The 23,530-nt window shown below is 41.8% G+C and overlaps 1 protein-coding gene across 1 annotated transcript; it reads right to left on the bottom strand.

Annotated features, from left to right (window-relative positions):
- Positions 1-551: 551 nt before the first annotated feature.
- Positions 552-21,500, bottom strand: ACSM4 (acyl-CoA synthetase medium chain family member 4). The gene is made up of 12 exons (XM_058569879.1): positions 21,300-21,500; positions 19,005-19,215; positions 15,857-16,064; positions 11,114-11,257; positions 9,673-9,829; positions 7,368-7,447; positions 5,723-5,846; positions 4,942-5,022; positions 4,702-4,803; positions 3,911-4,231; positions 2,059-2,178; positions 552-923 (listed from the first exon to the last, which is right to left on the bottom strand). Exons 1-12 carry the CDS (start codon positions 21,498-21,500, stop codon positions 837-839), a joined length of 1,836 nt encoding a protein of 611 aa, XP_058425862.1. The 3' UTR covers positions 552-836.
- Positions 21,501-23,530: the final 2,030 nt, after the last annotated feature.

Here is a 23,530-nt window from a genome sequence, read left to right as displayed (position 1 = left end):
AGTAGATATATCAAGAAAGATGTTTCTGTGTCAAATTATGTCAATAAAAGTCATGTACATTGTCCTAAAAGTAAAAATACAAAAAATTTATTAATTGCTCTTGAATAATTAAATACTCTTTAAGTAATCCAAGCTTAAGATATTTTACAGTGAAGTGCTTCAAAATGAGGTATAGTAATACAGTAGTTAATTAAATTCGCTAATTGTCTTTTGAATTGTTTATATATATATATATATATGTATTTTTTTTTTTTTTTTGCTGAGGAAGATTCGCTCTGAGCTAACATCCCTGCCAATCTTACTCTATTTTGTATGTGGGTTGTCGCCACAGCATGGCTGCCAATGAGTGCTGTAGGTCCATGCCTGGGAACCAAACCCAGGCTGCTGAAGCAGAGTGCGCCGAACTTAACCACTAGATCACGGGGCTGGCCCATATTTTTCATTTTAACATTAATATTTTAATCCACTTTAAAGGATTTGTAATATAAAGATGTTAAACAGAAGAAATTGTCTTGAACGTTTCTCTTAGAGTAGTTCTAATCTTTATTTGGAATTAATCAGACAAGATAAATTCATTGTCCACTGTGACCCTTGCTGTTTTACACGCTAGAAGGCATTACAGTCATTGCCTTTGTCAGTTTGGTCATCATAACAGTTTATTCCCAAGTATTTTTAGATTTTTATTTATTTTTTGGCTAAGTACAAAACAGAAACTCAGTTGAGTGTTTCAACAGGAAAAATCTTAAGCACTTTAAGAGAGTAGACACTGAATTATCAGGAAGCCAGGACTAAAAGAAAGCAGCCCTATAACTACATAATGCCACAGTTTTATCAGGCTATGTTCGACCCCATTCATGGTCTCTTAAGACGTTGCGTTTGATTTTCCCAGTGATTGTCTTTGGGAGTTCTGGAACAAATTCCACCTAAGCAACAGAAAAACATTATGAGACACTTGATTCCATTTTGACTATCCCAGCTGTCAGTACAATAGGAGAGAGCTTTCATGAAACGAGCATTGAGTTTCAGAGTCTGGGGCTTGGCTTAGCCTAAGCTTATTGAATTTCTTGAACACCAGAAACTGTTCTGTTTATACAGTAAAGAGGACAGCGGAGGTCCAGCATAGGATATTTTGGTGCAAATTCACCTCTGTGCTTTGCCAGAAGACGACTAATTGTTTTACTCCATTGCTTTTCCCCAGTTCAAACCAGACGTAGGCCTCTACTGCCCCTGGGAAATAGCGGCCACACATAAATGCCAAGAGAAACAGCAAGTTGATTCTTGGCTTTTGAGCTTTTACGAGCTGGGTCCTGGATATTCTGGGGCACATTTTTTCCCCTATGCCCTGACTTGATAGTAGAATTCTCTCTGTTCCCCTCTTTCAAGATAAGACTACTATGTTTTAAAATGTCCTCAAACCACAGTTCTGAAAATCAACTTGTCATTGATTTAGTGAATTTAATGGAGGAAATGTAACTAGTTCCTAGGTTGAAATTAACTGCTTTTTGGCTGAAATGATGTAGAGCATCAGTCACCATCAACAGGAAAGGACTAGAAGGAAATTGCAATGCCATCTCTGAGTCTTTATGTAGAATTATTCTTAAATCTCTTTGAAGAAGGTTTTAGGAAAGATTCCACAGTTTCTTTGGATAATATCTTCTTCCTGAGCCTTAAATTCAGTCACTTGATACTTAAGGGCATGTACTATGGATTTGTAAGGGTATATGGCCCAAGAGTACTGTGATAGATGGATCAGGTGCTGTCTTTAAAAACAATTGGCCACCATCTTTTTTCCTCATATAGAGTTGTACTAATTAGTCTGATGAGGATCCTTGGTAGCTGGTTACTCAGTACTGCAGAGTTGATCAAAACTTGCAGTTTATCAAGCATTTGTAGTGTCCTAGTATGAAATATTTTAAAGCAAAATTCTTAGGGCTAAACAAGTTGACATAGGTGTCTTCTACTTATATAATGAGTTACTATAAAGTCAAAAGCTAATAAAATCTATATGCTTAGACCCTTGTTTGATAACACACTTGAACTTTTGAGCAAAATACTTGCCTTTCTTGGATATTTATAAGGTGCAGTTGATTTTTTCACGTGATTCTGAAGTTCGAGAGTTAATTTCTCTGGGTTAGATGATTTAAAGGGTGCAGATAAGACAACAAAAGCTTTCACTACCTGCAGGAGAAAAGTCAATTTATGTTGATATGTTTGTTTTTCAGACGTATCAATAGTTCGGAACCAATGCTGAACACAGGTACTTTTTATTTGTTACTAGCAGCTTGAGTGATGAAGCCAAATGCCAGAGATCGCCTCTAAACAAAGCTTGGATACAACTCTAAAGTGAGGTTTTGACATCCAATTGCAGATGAATGGTTTGTGAGTGTGAGGGGTGCAGTGGTTCAATGAAATTGAAGGTTGAGTTTTATTTACGTTGCGCATGTATTTAACATTTCCACCAGACTAATCCTATTTATTCTACAGGCAATCCTTGATGTATAGATGACCACTTACTCCCACAGACCTGTGCTGTTAGAAGTATGTAGTGGGGAACAAATGGCGGTTCTAGAGAACATGTGTTTTGAAAGGGGTTTGGGGAGGCCTGATGGAGGAAGGGTTGTGTATGCTGGGAGATGGACTCTCAGGAAGGGTCAGTCTACCTCTACCTCTATCAGGTTTTTCTTGCCTGATATATTTTGCTTTTCTTTGTAATACTATTTAAAACCCACCAATTAGATAATTATTGAGATTAGTAAGTATAGTTTAAATTATTAATTATTCATACATTCTAATTGGTGTTTACTTCTGATATTCAGCTGATATCAGTTATATTGAGAGAATGAGAAGATGGTGGCAGGAGAAAAATATTTTGGAGAATGGAATCCATTGAGTGTGGAGGTGGTACAGGAGGTATGAGTATGGGATCCATAGTGTCACTGCAGAGGGTCACTGGTATGTGAGCCAGGGTACAGAAAGAGATGTGGGAGGATGCAAACTTTCAATTTCAAAATTTCAAAAGCAAACTGCTTTTGAAATTTTGCCACTTCCTGAGTCTGTAGGAAACTTCCATGAGGAAAGGAAACTTCTCCCTTCCATACTCTATGGCTTCTTCCAGGAACTAAGGCTATTGCTGTCATTCCCTGAATTCCTTTTCATTGGGTCCTAATTAGGCTTGTGAGACTTGTTTGGGAACCTGGCCACAGTTTCCTGTTTTCATTGTTTCTGTGAGAAAATGTATTCTGAGTTCGATGACAATTGTACATACAGTAACATCTGCTGCTTTTGCTTATGCAATAGCTGATCCCCCATTTTGAATAACAGTACTCTGATTTTATGATTTTCTGATGGAGGATTACTGCCACCTCCAATGATGGGCCTATGATCCAGGTCTGGCCACTCAGCATATAGCATTCCCCAGACCACGTTTAGAGATGTGATCTAAGATAGGCAAATGCAATTCTGAGAGTCTCTTGAAGCTGTTGGAAAGGGAGCTGTCTCCTTCCCTGGGGTTGTTCAGCTGTGTACGTCTGGAGTTGGTTGCTATCAAGTAGAAAGAACCTGCCCAAAGGGAGCCAACATAAAGAACAGCAGAGCCAAGAAATGGAGAAAGACTAAGTTTTGCTAACTTCACAGGAACCCTTGGATGTAGCTATACCTGACGACCTCACTTTTTTTTTTTCTTAAATCAGTTTAACTTGAGTTTCTGTCACTTGCCACCAAAAGAATCCTAATATATCTCCTTTGGGACACAACTTATTTGTAAAAGTTGATTGCCTAGGGTACATTTTTGCCACGTGAGTGCCTCATAATGAGAAATACGTGACTACTCTTGATTCACTCCTTAGAGTGGTCAAATGGACAGAACTTGAAACTATGAAATTGCTACTTTAATTAGTGACATGCACTCTACCTCTCCTCTGATTGGATCTGGACTGCTGACAACAGCTGATTCAACAACTGCTGGGTGCTCAATCAGTGCACTCTCCACTTCAAATGGCCCGATACGGTACCTAGAAGAGAAGAAGCCTTTGGTCACTACACTCCCCAAGTAGGAGATCTCCCCTGGCAAAGTGTTACTTTCTTCAAGTGGCAAATATACAGACCCAGAGGAAATGATGACATCATCGGCTCTGCCGACAAACCAGAAATACCCGTCGCTGTCCATTACTCCTCTGTCTCCAGTGACATAAAAACTCCCCCTTATCGTGGCGGCAGTTTTCTCTGGATTGTCCTAGGAATCAGAGATGACTTCAGGGATTAACTTGGTCAGAACAGAAAAAGAAGTATGGACACCAGGATGTGACTAGTATATTGCACATTATATTTCTAAAAGAAATTAATTCTTTAAAAAGGTAGTTCCTAATGTAGAATACCAAAGGTCCACGAGTATAATAAAGAGTAAACTTCTCTTCCACCTCCAGCACCCTGTATGCCCCTCCCCCGCTCCGCAGCCTGCCCAGTTGTCCTTTCTGAGGACAACCACTGCAACTGGCTTCTTACACATAGAATTTCATCTTTACAAAACTCTTAGGAGATGGATGGTATTCTCCCCATTTTACAGTTGATGAAATAGACTTGGATTTTGTGACTTGCCCAAGGCTACATAGCAAAACGTGGTGGATATGAAATTTGGATCCAAGTCTGACTCCCTGTACCACCTTTTCTATTAAAGTGTAAAGAGCACGTTCTGCATTCTTGTACCACATATTCAGAGAAGAAACAGAAGGGCCGTGTAGAGTTTAGTCTGAGGGCAATTTCCCCTTCTTTGCCAGGTGGTAGGATGTTGCCATTTTCATCTATAATCTAGAATAAAAGAAACAATTTAGGTTCTTAAAATTTTCTTTTCACAAAATGAAAATGGGTTGTGAATAGTTGTATAATGAGTAGCAGAAACTGTAAAACATTCTCTCTCCTTTACTGAACAAGTCAGATGTTACCCACCTGAACATCATAGGGTACTACTCCTTTCCCCATCGAGCCCGGTTTAATTTCTTGTCCTTTCAGGTTGGCACAAATTATTCCCTATTGAGAGGACATATTTTATATAAGTATGTAAAAATTCATTTTCTGTAGCTATTTTTATCGTGATAATGAAACTTAAGACTCAGTTTTGACTGATTTTCCCAGTATGCAAGCTCCTCTTATGCAATACATTATTTTAGACCAGTGGTTTTCAAACTTGAGTGTGTATCAGAATCACCTGGAGCACTGTTAAAACACAGATTGCTGGGACCCATCCCAGAGTTTCTGATTCCGTAGGTCTGGGGGTGGGGGCGTGTGTGAAAATTTGTATTTCTACCAAATTCCCACGAGCTGCTGATACTACTGGTTTGAGAACCACACTTTGAAAACCACTCCTTTAGACTAAGGGTACCATTAAGAGCGCGTTGGAATAAATTCCCCACTGGGGCTCTCTGGGGTCCTTCCCAGTGCAATGGAAAGACGAGCTGCTCAATTCTGAACCTCTCCAACCCCTAGTACCTCTGAGACTTCTCCTGCATTGGGAGGAGGCAGGAAGACTGTAAGGAATAATTATAATTCCCCTTGAGCCAAACCTAATTGAGCAATTTAGAGGTTTTGGTAATTACTGGCAAGGTAAGATATTCTGGGAAACTCCATAAAAATTTAGAGCAAGATGGGGACACTTCAGGGGCTCAGTTGACAGTCCTGGGGTTTAAAGGCTCCCAATGTGCTAAACTTAAACTTGGCCTATTAAACATACCACTTCTGTCTGTCCGTAGCCCTCATATAGCTCCAGCCCAGTTTGTGCCTTCCACTGTTCCAACACCTCTGGATTGAGCGGCTCCCCTCCCGTCAAGCAGTGCTGCAACTTCCTGAATTTATATCTGGAGAGACAGAGTTGCTGGGGGTCTTTAGGGAGAGAAATCTGAGTGGCTTCCATTACAAGATAATTAGGACATTCAAGCAACAAGCAAAGGAGCTGGGAGAGGCAAGTCTCAGGGAAGTTCATTCAACGAATATTTTGTTGAGCACCTAATATATTGCCAGACATTGTTCTAGGCATGTGGGGTATGTTAGTGATTAAAACAAAGGTTCCTGACAGGGCTTACATTTTAGCAGGCTATTAAAGAGGGAAAAGGGTAGGAGAAAATGCTAATAATGAAATTAAGCATTTATTATGAATCAGGTGGTATAACAGCTAATGTTGATTGAGCATTTCCGATGTTGTAAGGGCTTTAGGAGCACTCTCATAATCCTCACAGCCCCTGTTTTACAGATGAGGAAATTGAGGCTGAGAGAAGTTAAAGAACTTGCCCAAGGCCTCAAAGAATAAAGGGTGGAGATGGATACTCTGCACTTACCACACATCAGGGATCTCACCAAGCCTGCTGCTGACATTGAATTCTCACCACCACCCCACGAGGTGGCTATTAATCCTCTCTTATGGGTGGAGTGAAGGGAGGCTTATCAAGGTCATCTTCAGTGTCTGAGTCACAGGTTAGTCAGTAGCAGAGCCCCGCCTGTTTGACTTGGAGCTTGAGCTTTGTAACCACTGGCCTTACTACTCAGCTGCCCCCAGGACTCAGGTGACAAAGTCTGGAACAGCCCGACTGATACAGTGAGGTCCCAACTGAGCAGGAAGGTGTGCTAGGACAGGAATGGTGCCTATTCAGAATAACTCTTGAATAGCCCTTTAATTACTTTGAGGGCCACAAAGGAGTTGACACTGAGTAGGATAAGAGAAGATTCCTATCTGTTTACTCTGTCTCTCATAGCACTCTACCTCCTGGACGTCCCAACCTTGGGGGAACGGGATGGGTGAGCCTGCACCACTTAATTGATTCTCTCTTCCTTTCTCTCTCCTTATGTATTGCATTCATATTAGTTAGATAAATATACATTGCAACTCCTCTGGATATTCAGGTAATTTGGCTAAATTGAATATAATCTTCAAGTCCTAAGACTTTATTAGCTTCTCTTTAAGGCAGTATAAATGTACTTGTGTTTTTGGGGGAGAGGAGTGGGAGTTCTGGGACTGTAGGGCTCTGATTGTCCCCAGGAAAATATTCAGTTGCCTCTAGTTGTTCTCTGTTATTCTTAAACTGGGGGGCGATTTTTGCCCCCTAGGAGACTTTAGGCAGGCAATATCTGGAGACGTTTTTGATTGTCATGACTGGTGGAGAGGGAGGTGCTGCTGGCATCTAGTAGGTAGAGGCCAGGTAGAATGCTGCTCAACATCCTACAGTGTGCAGGACAGCCCCCCACGACACAGAATTATTCAGTCCAAAATGTCAGTAGTGAGGAGACTGAGAAACCCTGGTCTTTCCTGTTCTGAAAAGGGGAGATCTGTGATGCTGGATTATAGCTTTTGTTTGTGGTTCAAGTGGAGATTTCTGCCCAAGTACCTCTTCAGGTCTTTCTGCACAAGCATCCGGTACACAGTGGGAGCGCTGCACAGGGTCGTGATGGGATAAGTGGTAAGCGTCTGGATGATGGAGAAAGACACAGATGTCAGAAGTGGTTAATTAAAGGCCACAACTAGAGCTGATGTCTAACCTCTTAATCTCTTTCATTAATATGTGCCCATCTCATGGTCACTGCTAGGAATAAGAAAGCAAATATTTATTAGTTGTTACTAGTAGGTGTATGTCTTTTGGGAATTTCCAATTTGGGGAAGAATGTTTATATGTTATAGTAATAGACATACACAATCAAATTCAATAAAAAGTACATTGTTGAACTTGAGCCAACACTGTTTCTATAGAAGACATTAGTCCTTTTGAATGGATTGGTTAAATGCATAAGTAAGGCATTTATCAGGCCTTTTCTTAATTGTTTAAGATTTGCTGGGTTCATAATACCTCCAGCTCCTTAAACTCAAATAATGACCTAGACATCTTAAATCTGGAGAAATACTAATACTTTAGAGATCCTCTTTCTAGAGAGGTTCCACTATGTCACATAATGAATTGACAGTTTGTATTAAATTTAAGCATTTGGGAGAACGCTTTCATGATGTATGTCTACGCTATCTGGATTGTCATAGATCAAGAATAACTTGTGATCTGTAAGTGAGCATTTCTACTGTGTGTACTTGCTCCCTAGATTCCAACTGTTCATAATAAATGTAATGTATATAACTAAAAGTGTGTCAGTCCATGACAGTTTTTATAGCACTTAAAGTATACACATTATCTGTGTTGGGCCGGCCCTGTGGCGTAGCGGTTAAGTGCGCGTGCTCCGCTGCTAGCAGCCCACGTTCGGATCCCGGGTGTGCACTGACGCACCGCTTGTCAGGCCATGCTGTGGCAGCGTCCCACATGAAGTGGAGGAAGATGGGCACGGATGTTAGCTCAGGGCCAGTCTTCCTCAGCAAAAAGAGGAGGATTGGCATGGATGTTAGCTCAGGGCTGATCTTCCTCACAAAAATAAAAAACACATTATCTGTGTAAAATAAGAATATTAAGATATATTAATATCTTAATGTCAATCTATTAATATGATTTATTATTAATATATCTTATTTAATATATTAAGTAAGAATGTTAAAATAAGAATATATTTTAATATTCTTAGTTAAATATTATAAAATAATATTTTATAAAAAGCAATATTCTTATTTTATGAAATGTAGATTTCGAAACTGCAAAGTTAATTATTTACTTCAGGGCACTTTGCAAACCTGATGTAGAGATCCCAGTTCTTGTGTTATCCCACATTTCTGTTAAGACCCTCAAGCCATCTTCTCAGACCAGTTAGCAGAATAGCAGGGTGAGTATAGCTTTTATTCACACACAGGTGTGGTGTTTATTAAATAATATGTATTTTGTTAAACTTAATTGATTTTTCATGATTGAAAAATAATTGGCCTGAATCACATTTTTCTTTTTTTTGTTTCTTTTTGTTTTTTGTGTTTCTTTAGTGAGAAAGATTAGCCCTGAGCTAACATCTGTTGCCAATCCTCCTCTTTTTGCTGAGGAAGATTGGCCCTGGGCTAACATCCATGCCCATCTTCTACTTTATATGTGGGAGGCCTACCACAGCATGGCTTGATAAGTGGTACGTAGGTTGGCACCCGAGATCCAAACCTGTGAACCCCGGGCCACCGAAGTGGAGCGCATGAACTTAACCACTATGCCACTGGGCCAGGCCCCTGAATCACATTTTTCTAAAGGCTAAAGAAATCAGAGTCATCTGATACCTCAATCTAGCTGTCTGTGGCTGAGAAGGAGAGGCATACCTGGCTTCAAGAATATTGAGTTCTGAGGATTAACAAAGTGAGAAGCATGGGGTGAGAGGAGAATGGATGGAGCTGCTCTAGGAGAAAGGTGACCCCAGCTTTAGTCTCCTCTGCACAGGAGTTCGGATTTATCAGTATTGTCTTTATTTCATTGAATCGGAAACCAAAGATGTGTTTAGACTTGAGACTTCTAATCTGTTATTTAGAACCAGATTATTAAGCAGCCACAGATTTCATGACACTAGCACATCCTGAACAATTTGAAGCAGAAGAGTGAATTTTATGCCTGAGAGTGTTGTGGACATTCCCTCTCCACTCTGTTAAATACACCAAAAGCCAAGTCCCTGAAGACTTTGCTTCTTAAAAAGGAATGATTTCCATAAGCCCAAGACACCTTGTATTCTGAGGAATCATTTTTCTGTGGTTTTGGGGGAGACAAGGGAGAGATGTAGCTGGAAGTCATGACTTACATCTAGAAAGGTGTCAGTGTCAAACTGGGCCATCCGATGCACAAAGACACAGGCTCCCTGAAGCCAGGAAGAAAACACACTGCCAATGGCGGCCTTGATCCAGCCAGTGTCGGACATGTTCCATATGATATCTGAGGACTTCAGGTCTAGCCAATACCTACATGACACAGAGAAGCAACAAGACACACCAGAAATATCAGGAAAGCAAACAAACTTGTGTCTTTGAAGACTGGCCAGAACCTCAGTGGCTACAGAGGAGGATCAAAAGAAGCCCCAAGGCAGGATGAGCAATTTTACCCCTTTTGTTAGAGGACTTTTTCAGAATCCTAAGTTGTCTGAGAGTGGAGCAGGAGGCTGAGTTTGGCATGATTTTCTGAGTTTGCCCATTCATGCAACAAATATTTATTGAACAAGTATTATATGCTAGGCACTGTTCTGCCTAGCATGGTGAGCAAGGTAGACCAGATCTCTGCTCTTATTTTAGGGAGATACTGAATGAGAACATAATAAAATGAGTAATTATATAAATCAATATCATAATTTCAAATAGTGATAAGTGCTATGAGGAAAATAAAACAGATTAATGTGATAATTTTAGGATATCTAGGAAGGCCTCTCTGGGTGGGGAAATTTACCTGGCAATGAGGAGAAGGAGCCAGACATGCTGTTGTGGGGATTGAATCAAGGTTGATTCCTAAGCTCTTGCTTGATCGGTTGGTGAGATGGTGCCATTTACTGAGCTAAGGTTGGGCAGGGGCATCAAGAGTGCTGTTTTTTTTGTGTGTGTGTGTGTGTGTGTGTGTGTGTGTGTGTGTGTGTGTGTGAGGAAGATTGGCCCTGAGCTAACATCCATTGCCAAATCTCCTCTTTTTTTTCTGTGAGGAGGACCAGCCCTGAGCTAACATCCAATGCCAATCCTCCTCTTTTTTGCTGAGGAAGACTGGCCCTGGGCTAACATCCATGCCCATCTTCCTCCACTTTATATGGGACGCCGCCACAGCATGGCTTAACAAGCTGTGCGTCGGTGCGCACCCGGGATCCGAACCGGCGAAGCCCGGGCCGCCGCAGCGGAATGTGTGCACTTAACCGCTTGTGCCACCGGGCTGGCCCCCCAAATCTCCTCTTTTTGCTGAGGAAGATTGGCCCTGGGCTAACATCCATGCCCATCTTCCTCTACTTTATATGGGATGCTGCCACAGCATGGCTTGACAAGTGGTGCATTGGTGCACGCCCAGGATCCGAACCTGTGAACTCTGGACCGCCAAAGTGGAGCACGTGCACTTAACCACTATGCCACAGGGCCGGTCCCAAGAGTGCTGTTTCATAGATGTTACACTGGAGATATCTAATAGCCATCCAAGTAAAGGTGTCACCTAGGCAGTTGGATACACATGTTGGAGGCTCAGGGGAGAATTTAGCAAAAACAGAGTTTCCTCCCTACCTTCCACAAAGAGTGTACCCAATTCCAAGGCTGCTCTGAGAGTGCTGGGCCATCTTGGGAGAGCCTGTGGTCCCACTGGTGAAATAAATGGCCATTGGTTCTTGACTTCCTGTCTCCACACAGCTGTGTTGTGCAGAGGCGGATCTGTAAAATATGGACCCCAAGATGGTGGCTGAAGATGGCAGACCAGTTTAACTCTGATAGTTCTTTTGTTCTGCTATTTATGCCCTCTTGTTACCAGAAGATGGTTAATAGAGCAAAACCTGTTCAGAGCCTCCCTGAGAGGAATTTCTGAAGAAGTCTTAGAGGGACTTTGCAGATCAGTGCTAAGATTTAACAGCTCATCTCTCTCTCTCTCTCTCTCTTTTTTTTTTTTCTGTTAAGGAAGATTAGCCCTGAGCTAACATCTGTGTCCATCTTCCTCTACTTTATATGTGGGACACCTGCCACAGCATGGCTTGATAAGTGGTGCGTAGGTCCACGCATGGGATCTGAACCCGTGAACCCCAGGCCACTGAAGCGGAACGCACAAACTTAACCACTACGCAACTGGGCTGGCCCCCTCTCTCTCTTTTTTAAGCTCCACCTCCCTATAGCCAAATAGAAAGGGAAGATAACTTGCAATATCAATAACAAAAGGATGTGTATTTTATTTATTTAAACATTTTTTTCCTAAGTGCTTTTGTTTACTCCATGAATTTTAAAAAATAAGTATTGAATTTCTGTAAATTGTTATTAACATTTCAGGAGTTTTTATGATTTAAAGGAAGATCTTTTGGCATTTGAATCAAACTTTTTAATACTTTTTATTCAATATCTTCAATATCACTGGCAGACACAATTAGTTGTGCACCAAATAGCATCCCATTTTTCTCGCACTGATAAAACTGATTTTGTTCAGCTATCAGGCGGTCGTGTGCTTCAGGGGAGACTGTTCCCTATATAACTCCAAGGGTGAATCTTGAGTAACCTAAGCCAATCCTGGTCATTCCTTCCCTTACCAGGGACTGGTTTAGGAATGGGCACATGGTGCAGTTATGGCCAATGAGATTTAAAGGCTTTATGGGAAACGTGTCCTTATTCTAAAACAAGTCGAGAGGAAAGGATGCTGCCTTTCCCTGCCCCGCCTTTCTTGTTTTCTGGCCTTTGGATATTGTTGTGAAAGTACAGGGTATCTGGAACTACCCTAGCCATGTTGGGATCACAGGGGGATTAGCAGACACACTGAGGATGGCATGATGGAAAAATGAATGAATCTGGGTCATTCAGATGATGAATAACTTCATCAAACCACTGAATGAACAAACTCTCATTCTACTATACCTCTATGCTTCTTATTTGTGATATAATAAAATTGTATTGTTTAAGCTACTTTTACTTGGGTTTCCTATTACTAAAGCCAAGAGCATTCTAACCGACAACAATATCTGTGTGAGACTGCACAGACAGCTCCAACAATTCCTTCTATCCCTGTATAAGCATGCCGCTCACTCATTGAGGGGTAGAGCCTACGTCCTGTCTCCTTGAATCTGGGCTGGCCTCATGACTTGCTTTGACCGATAGAGTGTGGCAGAAGTTCTGCAACTTCTTAGCCTAGGCCTCAAGAGGCTTTATAGTTTTCACTTTCACTGGGGGGAACCCAGCCACCATTAAAAATGTTCAGACTGGGGCTGGCGCAGCGGAGTAGTGGTTAAGTTCGTGCGCTCCGCTTTGGCGGCCCAGGGTTTGCGGGTTCGGATCCCAGGCGTGGACCTATGCACTGCTTATCAGGTCATGCTGTGACAGATGTCCCACATATAAAATAGAGGAAGGTGGGCAAGATGTTAGCCCAGGGCCAATATTCCCCAGGAAAAAGAGGAGGATTGGCAATGGAGGTTAGCTCAGGGCTAATCTTCCTCACCAAAAAAATGTTCAGACTGTCCTGCTGGAGAGAGAGCCCAGGTGTGGGAGAAGTGAGGTGCTTCAGTCAACAGACAACACCAATGCCTCAGACTTATGAGTGAACCCACTTGGGTCCTCCAGCTCCGGTCAAGATGATGTGGAGCAGAGACAGCTGCCTCTGCTGAGGCCTGCAAGAACTTCTAACCCACAGAATAGTGAGCAAATAAAATGATTTTTGTATTATACCACTAAGTTTGGGGATGATTTGTTACTTAGTTTTGGATAAGTCATACAATATCTAAGAATTTTTGAGACTCATGTGGCATATTTTTAATTTCCCAGGTTGAAGGAAACTGGGTTGAGGATGCCATTTTAATTCATCCTGATGATGAATGAATAAGATTGTCACTGAAACTGTAAAACAGTGAGGATTAATAACATAAACTTACACCATATTATCAAAAAGGGTTTCATGAAATATTAATGTGGTTTTCTTGGTAACTCACCTTCTCTCCCCCAAAATAGAAAAAGATTATTCAATTGTATTGATTTCCTTCAATACAGTCACGTGTCACTTAACAACAGGGATATGTTCTGAGAAATGCATCATTAGGCAATTGCGTTGTGCTAACATCATTGAGTACTTACACAAACCTAGATGGCATAGCCTACTACACACCTAGGCTGTATGGTATTAATCTTCTGGGACCACCATCATATATGCGGTCCATCATTGACGAAACATCGCTATGTGGTGCGTGACTGTATATATGTATAGGGTGAAGCTGGTATGTGCTGGGCTGGAGAGAGGGGGGTTTCTTCACAGTATCTAATACCCTGAAAAAAAAGAAAACTCTTGGGACGGCCCAGTGGCGTAGTAGCTAAGTTAGTGAGCTCTGCTTCGGCACCCTGGAGTTTGCAGGTTCAGATCTCGAGCGCAGACCTATGCACCGCTTGTCAAGCTATGCTGTGGCAGGCATCCCACATATAAAGTAGAGGAAGATGGGCATGGATGTTAGCCCAGGGCTAATCTTCCTCACCAAAAAAAGGAAAAAAGAAAACTCTTGTTTTGAATGCTTCTCAAACCAGTATGGAAACCTTTTGATATAAGGCTTTTCATATTTTTTTCTTTTACTAAAAGAAGAGACATTATAATCTGTGAATGCCGAAGAGACTTTTTCTCTCTCTCTCTCTCTCTTTTTTTTTTTTTTTTGCAGGGAAGGATTTGCCCTGAGCTAACATCTGTTGCCAATCTTTTTCCCCTCCCCAAAGCCCCCCAGTGCATGGTTGTATATCCTAGCTGTAAGTCCTTCTAGTTCTTCTATGTGGGCTGCTACCTTAGGAAATCACAGAACTGCTGAGTGACTTTATTAACTTGAAAATAATAATAGTAATTATAATTACTATAATATTTATGGGGTGTGTGCCAGGCATTGTGCTAAACACTTCACATGCTTCATCACATTTGATTCTTTTACAACCCCGTGAGGTAGATACTATCCTTATCTCCATTTTATGGATAAGAGAGAGTTTCAGAGATGTTACTTGATTTATCCAAAGTTCCACAGTTTATAAAGGATACAAATAGGATCCACTGGCATGGTGCTTGGGAGAGAATTTTGGGATTGACCAATAGGATTTTGTTTACATCAATTAGAAGGATAAAATTTCCTTCCAACAAAGGAAACTGCCCTATTATTCAACTGGGTTTATTTGTCTTCTTTCTATGAGCTTCTCTGGAAGAAATTTTTTTTAAACATAAGCTATTTAACAGCTCTTTGAAGGATAATACCATTAATTAACATTTTATTCTCTTTTTTTACATTTTAGGAAGCACTTTCTCAAATATAAGATCATTTTATCCTCAAAACAACACTTGAGATATGGGCAGTATAATTATTCCCATTTTACATGTGAGAAAACTGAGGTTAAGTAAGCTGTTTTGTTCGTTCATTCAGTAAATTCTTCTTAAGCTCCAACTACATGATAGGAACTGGGGACAGAGTGATCAACCAGACAGACAGACAGAGCCTTCGCCTTCATGGAGCTTATAGTTTAGGGCAGGGGTTGGCGCGCTTTTTCTGTAAAGGGCCAGATAGTAAATGTCTTAGGCTTTGTGGGCCGTATGGTCTCTGTTGCAACTACTCACCTGTGCTGTTGTGAGATGAAAGCAGCCATAGACAACATGTGAACAAGTGGGTGTGGCTGTGTTCCAATAAAACTTTGCTAAAACAGATGCTAACCCAGAATAGGCCTGTGCGCCCTCATTTGCCCACCCCTACCATAGAAGGGAAAACAGAGAGTAAAGAAGGGAACAAGTGAATAGACATGACATTCAGATAGTGATGAGTGCTATGAAGAAAACAACAGGATGATGTGTTCGAGTGGCTTGGAATTCTACTTTAGATAGGGTGATCAGGAACAGCCTCATTGAGGAGAAAACATTCGAGCTGCAATCTCACAAGAAGGAGACAATGTAAAAAGGACTAAGGAAGAGCATTTCTTCCTAGCAGAAGAAACGGCAGGTGCAAAGGCCCTGAGGTGGGGCATGTTGGAGGCATAAAAGGGTAGCCAGAGGGAGACAAGGCAGAGAGAGTGGTGGGAGATGTGGTCCATGAGTTAGGCAAGGGCCAAGCCATGCAGGATACTCATGACAGGCCATGGTAGGAAACAGGGAAATGGAGCCAGAGCTACATCCCTTCCTTCTGTCCTTCAAAACCTTTTGTTAGGTGATTCTTTTCTGGGAGGGAGCCGGGATCAACTCACGGTGTTGCTGAGTCCTTGGAGGCAAGGAGACTCCGAGATGTAGCTGTGATTGGTGTTATTGCTGGTACTGTAGATGAGGTGGGGGCAAATACTCACTGAAATAACTCCTCGAAGCTGAGCCATCCGTTCTGGCTGTGTGGAGACAGCAGGAGTTTGGTCTTCAAGTCGGGACACTCTGACACAATGGACTCCACTGCAGGCACCACCTCCTCACTGGCCACAATGCACTTGGCCTTGGATGCTCGTAGCCGATAGAGGATGTCTTTTGCCGTCAGCTGGGTTGTTCCCGGCATGAAGATGAGCCCTGGGAAGGAGAGAGGGCTCTGAGCTGAACAGAACTGTTGTCCATTAGGTAAGATGATGACTGTGGAAACTTGAACTGTGTGCCTAGATGAGGAGGAACTGTGGAATCCAGCCTTCAGCTATCCCTGCCTTGGTCCCCAGGGACGTCCCACAGGACCCTGATCCTGATCACTGGGAGATCCTTAGACTACTGGCTTCAGAGTCTGACAGTCCCTGGGTCTAATCCTGTCTTTGCAACTTACTAGCTTTGTGACCTTGAGCATGTTACTTGATCTCTCTGTGCCTTCCTTTCCTTATCTGTAAAATGGGGAAAATAATAGTAAGATGTGGAGTTGAATTCCTGGAAGGAGACTGTATTGAATATATTTTAATTTTTTTTTAATTCATTTTTCCCCCAAAGCCCCAGTAGATAGTTGTGTGTTATAGCTGCACGTCCTTCTAGTTGCTGTATGTGGGACGCGGCCTCAGCATGGCCGGAGAAGCAGTGCATCGGTGCACACCCAGGATCTGAACCCAGGCCGCCAGTAGCAGAGCACGCGCACTTAACCGCTAAGCCACGGGGCCGGCCCTATTGAATATATTTTAAAAGCTCTTAAATGTCATCCCCTCTTGAGAAAATGAATAAACATGTGATGATAAGGAAGTTAATTAAGAAAACACCTCGGAGAACCTCAGATCGTTCACTAATATAAAAATATAAGACTGTGTGGGAGATCAAAATTGACCATGCTGAAATATATCTCTTTACCTTGAGTATTTTCTCTGACGGACATTTGACCTCCCCCAAACTTCCTAAAGAATTTAACATAGAATACCTGTTCCAGGAATGAGTTACTATCATATGATGACTGTAATATAATGTAAAATAGATGTTACAATACGAAAGGCACCACAAGCCCCTCTTATCAAAAATTCTGTCTCTCCCAGGCCACATTCTCTAGGTGGCCCTGCAAAGAGTTGCCAGACAAACATTTACATTTATAAGGGAAATCTCCATTTGTAAAGTTATCTCCCTCTCTGTACTAGGAAGAGGGGGGTATGACCTCATCTCTAGAAACTTATCAGTATGGAAGGAGAGGACTTAAATCTGCATACCCTTGATTACTGTGTTTTCTGTCTCCCTTTTGTCTCCCTCCCCACCCCCAACATCCTCTTTTGTCTTTAGCTGAAGATGGTATTCAAGATGAGAGTCTCTGCCATTGTGTTGAGAAACTCAGTTTCCCTGGTTTCTCCCATGTATACGTGTTATTAAACTTGGTATTATTTTCTCCTGCTAACCTGTCTTTTAATTATTTGGTCAGCCATAAGAACCTTAAGGGAAAGGGCGAAGGGGGATTCTCCCTCTTCCCCGACAACTGTTTTTTTTGCAAACCACGTGTTCTTATAGGCTCAGAAATTATTAGCACTCTTGGTAAATTTGTGACATGAATGTGTTCAATGGATAGATGTCCAGTCTGGGGGTTAGGCGGGGTGTTCTCTTCTAGCAGATCTTAAGCTGTATACACTTTACAGCAAAAGCAAAATCTTTTGCCATGTGGTGTAGTACAAGCATTTCAATATTCACTCAGAAGATTTAACAATTCTGAGTTAGAAAACATAATCCTCAACTGCTTGCTTAACATTTAATTTACTGAGTATTTTTGACCATTCAACTTGTGGGTTTGTTTTAATCTTGGCATTTCACAAATTGCATAAATTATGTTAAGTAATATTAAATACATTTTTTATGACATGTGAACCACCTTTAATCTCCTTCCACTCCACAATTGGTTTCACATTTGCAAGTTCCTTTTAACAGTGAATGCAAAAAAATTTTTATATATTGCTGTTTTTATTTAATATTGGCAGTAAGAGCATTTTTCAACACCATTATCAAATCTTTATAATTATCCTTTTAATGATATCCCACCAAGGTCAGGCATCTTATTTTCAATTAGCAATAAACATACCTCAATTAAACTTTAGTCTCAGGTAAGTTATAATTTATTTAATCAGTTCTGTATAATTGATTCCAATTTATTCTATTATTAACTATATTGCAACAAGCACCTCTGTATTCTCTACAGTGGTATAACCTTTGGTATTCTTATTTTTTTTAATTGTTTTATGAACATTTATGTCATGTTCTAGAGCAAGGATTGGCAAAGATTTTTGGTAAAGGACCAGATAGTAAATATTTTCATCTTTGTGAGCTGTGCCATTTCTCTCTCAATTAGCAATTCTGCTGCCGTAGAACAAAAAGAGCCCTAGATGATATGTAAATATGCTGTATTCCATTAAAACGTTAAAACTTTATTTACAAAAACAGACGGCCAACCCTAGGCCATGGTTTTTGCTGACCCCTGTCCTAGTGGGGAAAAGAATCCTGTAGAATTTTTATTTAGGGTACATTATAAATTACTACTTTGGGAGAAAATGTGTCATTAAAGACATGAATCTTTTTGTCTGGAAAGAGGCAGAGGTTTTCCTACTAGGATCCACAGTCACATTCTCACAAGTCCTTGTGTTGTAAGATGTTTTTTCTTCCTTTTGCTTTTTCATATGAGAGAGAATCCAGATATATTCAGAGAAGTAAATTCTGGATCATCTGGACAAACACATCATAATCAGCACTGCAAAGAGGCATCGGTACCCACATTTGCTTTTACAGAGCTTTGTATTTAAATCCCAATTACATAGCTTTCTAGCTGTATGACTTTGGGCAAGCTTCTTATCCTCTCTGAGCCTCAGTTTCCTCTCTTGCAAAATGGGCATCATAATAATACCTACCTCTTGTGGTAGTTGTTATTATTATTACATCATGACTGCTCTTCATTTCAACTCTTATTTTTCGGTCCTTTGTAAGCATAGCTTCAGTCAGAACTAACAATTCAGAAAAACCTCAACCTTCAGTCTCTCTCTGATTCCGCATGATTTAGAAGTGTTAAATGTTGGCACTGACCTGTTCGCATACAAGCCACGTTTATGAGCCACCACTCTGGGATTCGGGGCAGAATCACGGCCACTCGGTCTCCTCTTCTGAGGCCACAGGGCTTGGTGAGCACATTGGCAGCCTTTCGAGACAAAGATCCCAGTTCTCCAAAGCTCCATTTCACCTCGTCCCCTTTGCCATTCACCCACCACAGGGCTGGGTTGGCTGGTCTCTCTCCTGTCTGGCCAGGGCACGCAGGAAAGAGAGGAGAAGGCTTATAAATAACTGGACACCAAGTAGACGGGACATCTGCTGTTACTTCCCCTCAGCATCTGTGCCGGTGGGTTCCAGTGACAGCACCCCAGGTTGTCTTTGGGGGAACTACTCCTCTCCTATTGAACACAGCCTTGGTGACACAACCTATCAAGGTGCTCGTCCTTCCTTGACCAGTGGGTGGGCATGTGACCCAAGTTGGGCCAATCAGACCTTCTCTCTCGGATTTTAAGTTTTCTGAAAAACTTGGTTTCTGAAAAGAACCAAAAGATAGAAAATGGTTGGAGCAAAACCTGTCTATCTGCTCCTGGTACTTATGCATCCTCAGGGAGCTGTCTTGGTGTCTGTCTTTGCTGAGACTGACTCCAGCTTCCAACCCAATTTTGTGAGCTCTCCCATATCCCTCCAATGAATGTCTTTCTTGCTTAGGTCAGGGTCTGTTCCATCCAAATAACCCTAACCGGTGTACTAAGTTGATTAGGCACTTAACATCTCTTTTTACCCAAAAGGCTGAGGGATGGGTTTTCATGGGTAACAAGGAGCAGGGTGGAGGGCCTTTGGGAGAGGGGCATCAACTTGATTGATTGATTTACTTCTCATACATGATTCTACAAAGCGAGTCATCTATACTGCAAAACCTCTTTGCTTTGTGTATTACCTGGAAAAAAAATTACTCTCCCTTCCTTCCACTATCTGGAATGCTCCTTTTACCTTCCCTGGTTGGGAAGTACTTCAAAGCCCAATTTCCATTTTGCTTCCTCTGTGAAGCCTTTCTTAGCCTCCTTCTCTTCTCCTCTCTGACTTCTCCCTGTTCCTGCAGCTCTGTGCTCATATTCTAGGTGACTCCAGTACACTGTACTGTATTACGGATGCGGCCCTACCTATCAGATGTAAGCTCCCTAAGATCAGGGGCTGGTTCCTGTACCTTTGCAACTGCTGACCTTGGATAAATAGCTTATTTTCTGTAAGGTTAAGTTCCTTATCTGCAACCCCCCAGGGTAGTGATGGGGATTTGATGAAATAATATAGGTCAGTATTTCTCAATCTTTAATCATTTGAGTATCACTTTTTTTTTTTTTGCCAGATCTACACTTGTGCTATTGTTCTTTGTATTTTTAGTTACATCAACTCACTTTTACTTGCATGCATTTACTTAAGGAAAATGCAGTGTGTGCTCGGATCCGAAGCCGGGCCGCCAGTAGCAGAGCGCATGCGCTTAACTGCTAAGCCACGGGGCCAGCCCAAGGAAAATGCATTTAATCACCACCATAATTGGAAAATCAGTATCATTTGCTGAAAACAGGTTACTGAAAAATAAATATATTGAAAACAAAATATGCCCTTAAATTTTATCTAGAGATTTTCAATTTCTACCTGCTCTTTCTATTCAAAAGAGAGTTTAGCAAGTGTAAGAGAGCTGTTCAAAACATAATGGATTTAAAGGAAGACTTTGCCCTCTCTAATAGGAAGGACTGATGCAACACTATTTAATACCTTGTCTGCCTGGTACCTGCATCTTCTGAAGCACAGGCCCTTGTGGTGCCTTTTGGTAAGCACTCGTAGGGAAAGCATTTAGCTGAGTGCCTGGCATGGGGTGAGGTCAGTAAGCAGGGACCTTGATCTAAGGCTGCACTGCAAACACTCAAGGCTTGTTGCTTTATTCTTAACCTCTGATTCTCTCCTAATTACTCCAATGATGACTATTCATAAAACCAAAGCTCAAATTACTGCTTTTTGGATAAGCTTGTGACCAGCCCAAACAAATGAATGGAGAGCAAATAGCTGCTGCATGGGACTTGGAGAAAATGAGGGAAAAGAGGCCTAACTCTGTGAGTAGCCGCGATGAGGGGGACAGAGGAGGCTCCAGAGAAACACAGCCATGCATAGTTGAGGATCAAAGATCTTCCCTGGGGAGAGAGAGGGCAACTGGAAAACAAACAAAGGAAACCAGGAGGGATGAAAGAACTGAATTAAAAATAACAAGTGGACCACAGAACAAGGAAAGAGAAGGGTGAGACACCAAGCATCTAATGGAAGCCCATCATCTTATACCTTCTCTTTTTGGGACCACTGGTCCAGCACATCCCCAGCAAAGTTAAAGTTCTTAGGCAACGGCCTCTCACAGCGATTTATGGCTTCAAAGTCAACAAGAGTCAGAGGTGCCCGAAGTTGGTGATCCTTGTGAAAGTGCTGGCCAGATGGCTTGGGGAACCAGATGAATCTGAACGTCTGGTAGCGGGAAAAAATCTTCATGATTTCCCAAGGGCGTTGTCGACTGATGGGGATGTGGGAGTACTGCAGCCTGTGCGGAGAGATGGGTGGAGAGTGTTAGTCTCTCCCAGTGCTCTGTAGTAAGATTGGGAAGTGGACTTGTGGCTGTGTGCCCCCAGGAAGTTGGGGAACACCTGAAAAACACCCTATCCTTCTTCAGAGCTGTGGCAGTTAGCCACTGACCAGTCTCCCTGCCACTGGGGTCTCCTTCATTCTGTCTGTGACCAGATTAGTCTTAAAAACAAAATGCACAACTATAGAATTGTCAAGCTCCCATCTTCTGTCCCTACCTTTCCCCCAACCAAACAATAGACAAAGAGAATATTTGCTGCCTGGATTGACATTCAAGCCCCTCTCTGTCTGCCTCAAACTCTGTTCTAACTGTATTTTCTAACTCCTCTACTTGAATTTCCTCTTCCAGTAAAAGCAGTCTACTCACTTTTCATGAATGTCCATTTCTACCACTAAAATTTAGTCTGTCATTCCCCTTGCTTCTGGCTACCCTGCCTTCCTCTCCCTTTCAGTCCTCTATTATAACTGGTTAGAAACCTTCATTTAAGTCCTGGTTCAGCCACTTTCTGGCTGTCAGACTTTGGGGAAATTACTTAGCCTCCCTGTACCTCAATTTTCTCATCTGTAAAATGGGGGAAAATGTAATACCTCTCTCCTAGGGTTATTATGAGGATTTAATAAGATAACATGCGTAAATGCCTGGCACATAAAAAGTATCTTCAAAGTGTTAACTAATGCTATTGTTAAGATGATTTTCATTAGTGCTATTGTGGCATAGTTTCCCGAAACAGTTTTACGCTATGAATTAGGAGACCTTGACTTTACTCCCAAATCTTTTCAAAACTAGCTTTGTGACATTGGTAAAGTCACCTTCCGTTTCTGGACTGCCATCTGTAATCCAGCATTTTTTTTTCTAATATTGTTATTTCTTCCTTTGAATTTCCATAATATGTCTCTGTACTACTCCTGTGACAATTTTCTACCTTATATTATTAATTATTATTTTTAATATATGTATCCTATCTCCCTAACCTGCCTAGATGGTGTGGGTAGAGGCTATGTATTGCGTCCTTAGCACTTAACATGACTCATAGAGCTATTTTCAGTAATAAAAGCCAATGTTTGTTAAGTGCTTGCTGTAGACCAGGCACTATGCACTCCTAATGTCATTCAGCATTTGTGACAAGCTTGTGAGGCTGGTGCTATCATTATCTCCATTTTACAGATGGGGAAAGTGAGACCTGTGTAGGCTTAAGTAACTTGCCCGAGGTCATCCATCTCCTGGTCACAGAGGCAAGGCTTGAACCTATATGGTCTGACTTGAGAGCTTGCCTACTCAGCCTCTCTGCTGTTCAGTCTCCTTTGTGCTGCCTTCTCCAATAAAGGTTTCTTGTTGATGGTGAATACCCTCACCCTTTTGCCCTTCAGTCCTACTTAGTTGCCTTGCATGGAGTGGAAAAATCTGCAGGTGCAAAGAGTGCTCGAGTCTGCAGCATGGTGATAACATAAACAATAGAACAAAGGGCGCAGGGTGTACCATTCCCTCGTTGTTGCCAAGTCGTCTTTGCTGCTCAGAGTGCTGGAGAACTGAGAGGCCCATTTGGTGTGAATGCAGTTTACTGTAGCCCAGGAATAAGCTATTTCTGCCAGTGTCATTGGTATGAAACTCTCCATTACTTCAAGGTAGAAAAAACAGGGATCAAGCCTTACCTGGGCAATTTTCTGGAAGTGTGGTGGAGGAATCAAGATTAAAGAAGAGCGGGGAGAGAGGAAGTTGTTGGGGCCATGCTGATGATTTATCATTCCGCTGAATGTGAGACCCCATTCCTCTCCTAAACACACATACCACATGCACATTTGCACCCACAATTGCCTCTCTGGATGACCTTTGCCAAGTTGCTTAACATCTCCAAGTCTCATTTCATCTGTGCAATGAGAGTAATGATAATACCTCCTTCACTGGCTAGTTTGGGGTTTAAGTGAGCACCTTAGCACAGTGC

The sequence above is a fragment of the Diceros bicornis genome, chromosome 26 (genome assembly GCF_020826845.1).
Source record: "Diceros bicornis minor isolate mBicDic1 chromosome 26, mDicBic1.mat.cur, whole genome shotgun sequence".
NCBI classification, from domain to species: domain Eukaryota; kingdom Metazoa; phylum Chordata; class Mammalia; order Perissodactyla; family Rhinocerotidae; genus Diceros; species Diceros bicornis.
The sequence above is the reverse complement of the archived record's forward strand: the minus strand, read 5'-3'. Positions and strand labels throughout refer to the sequence as shown.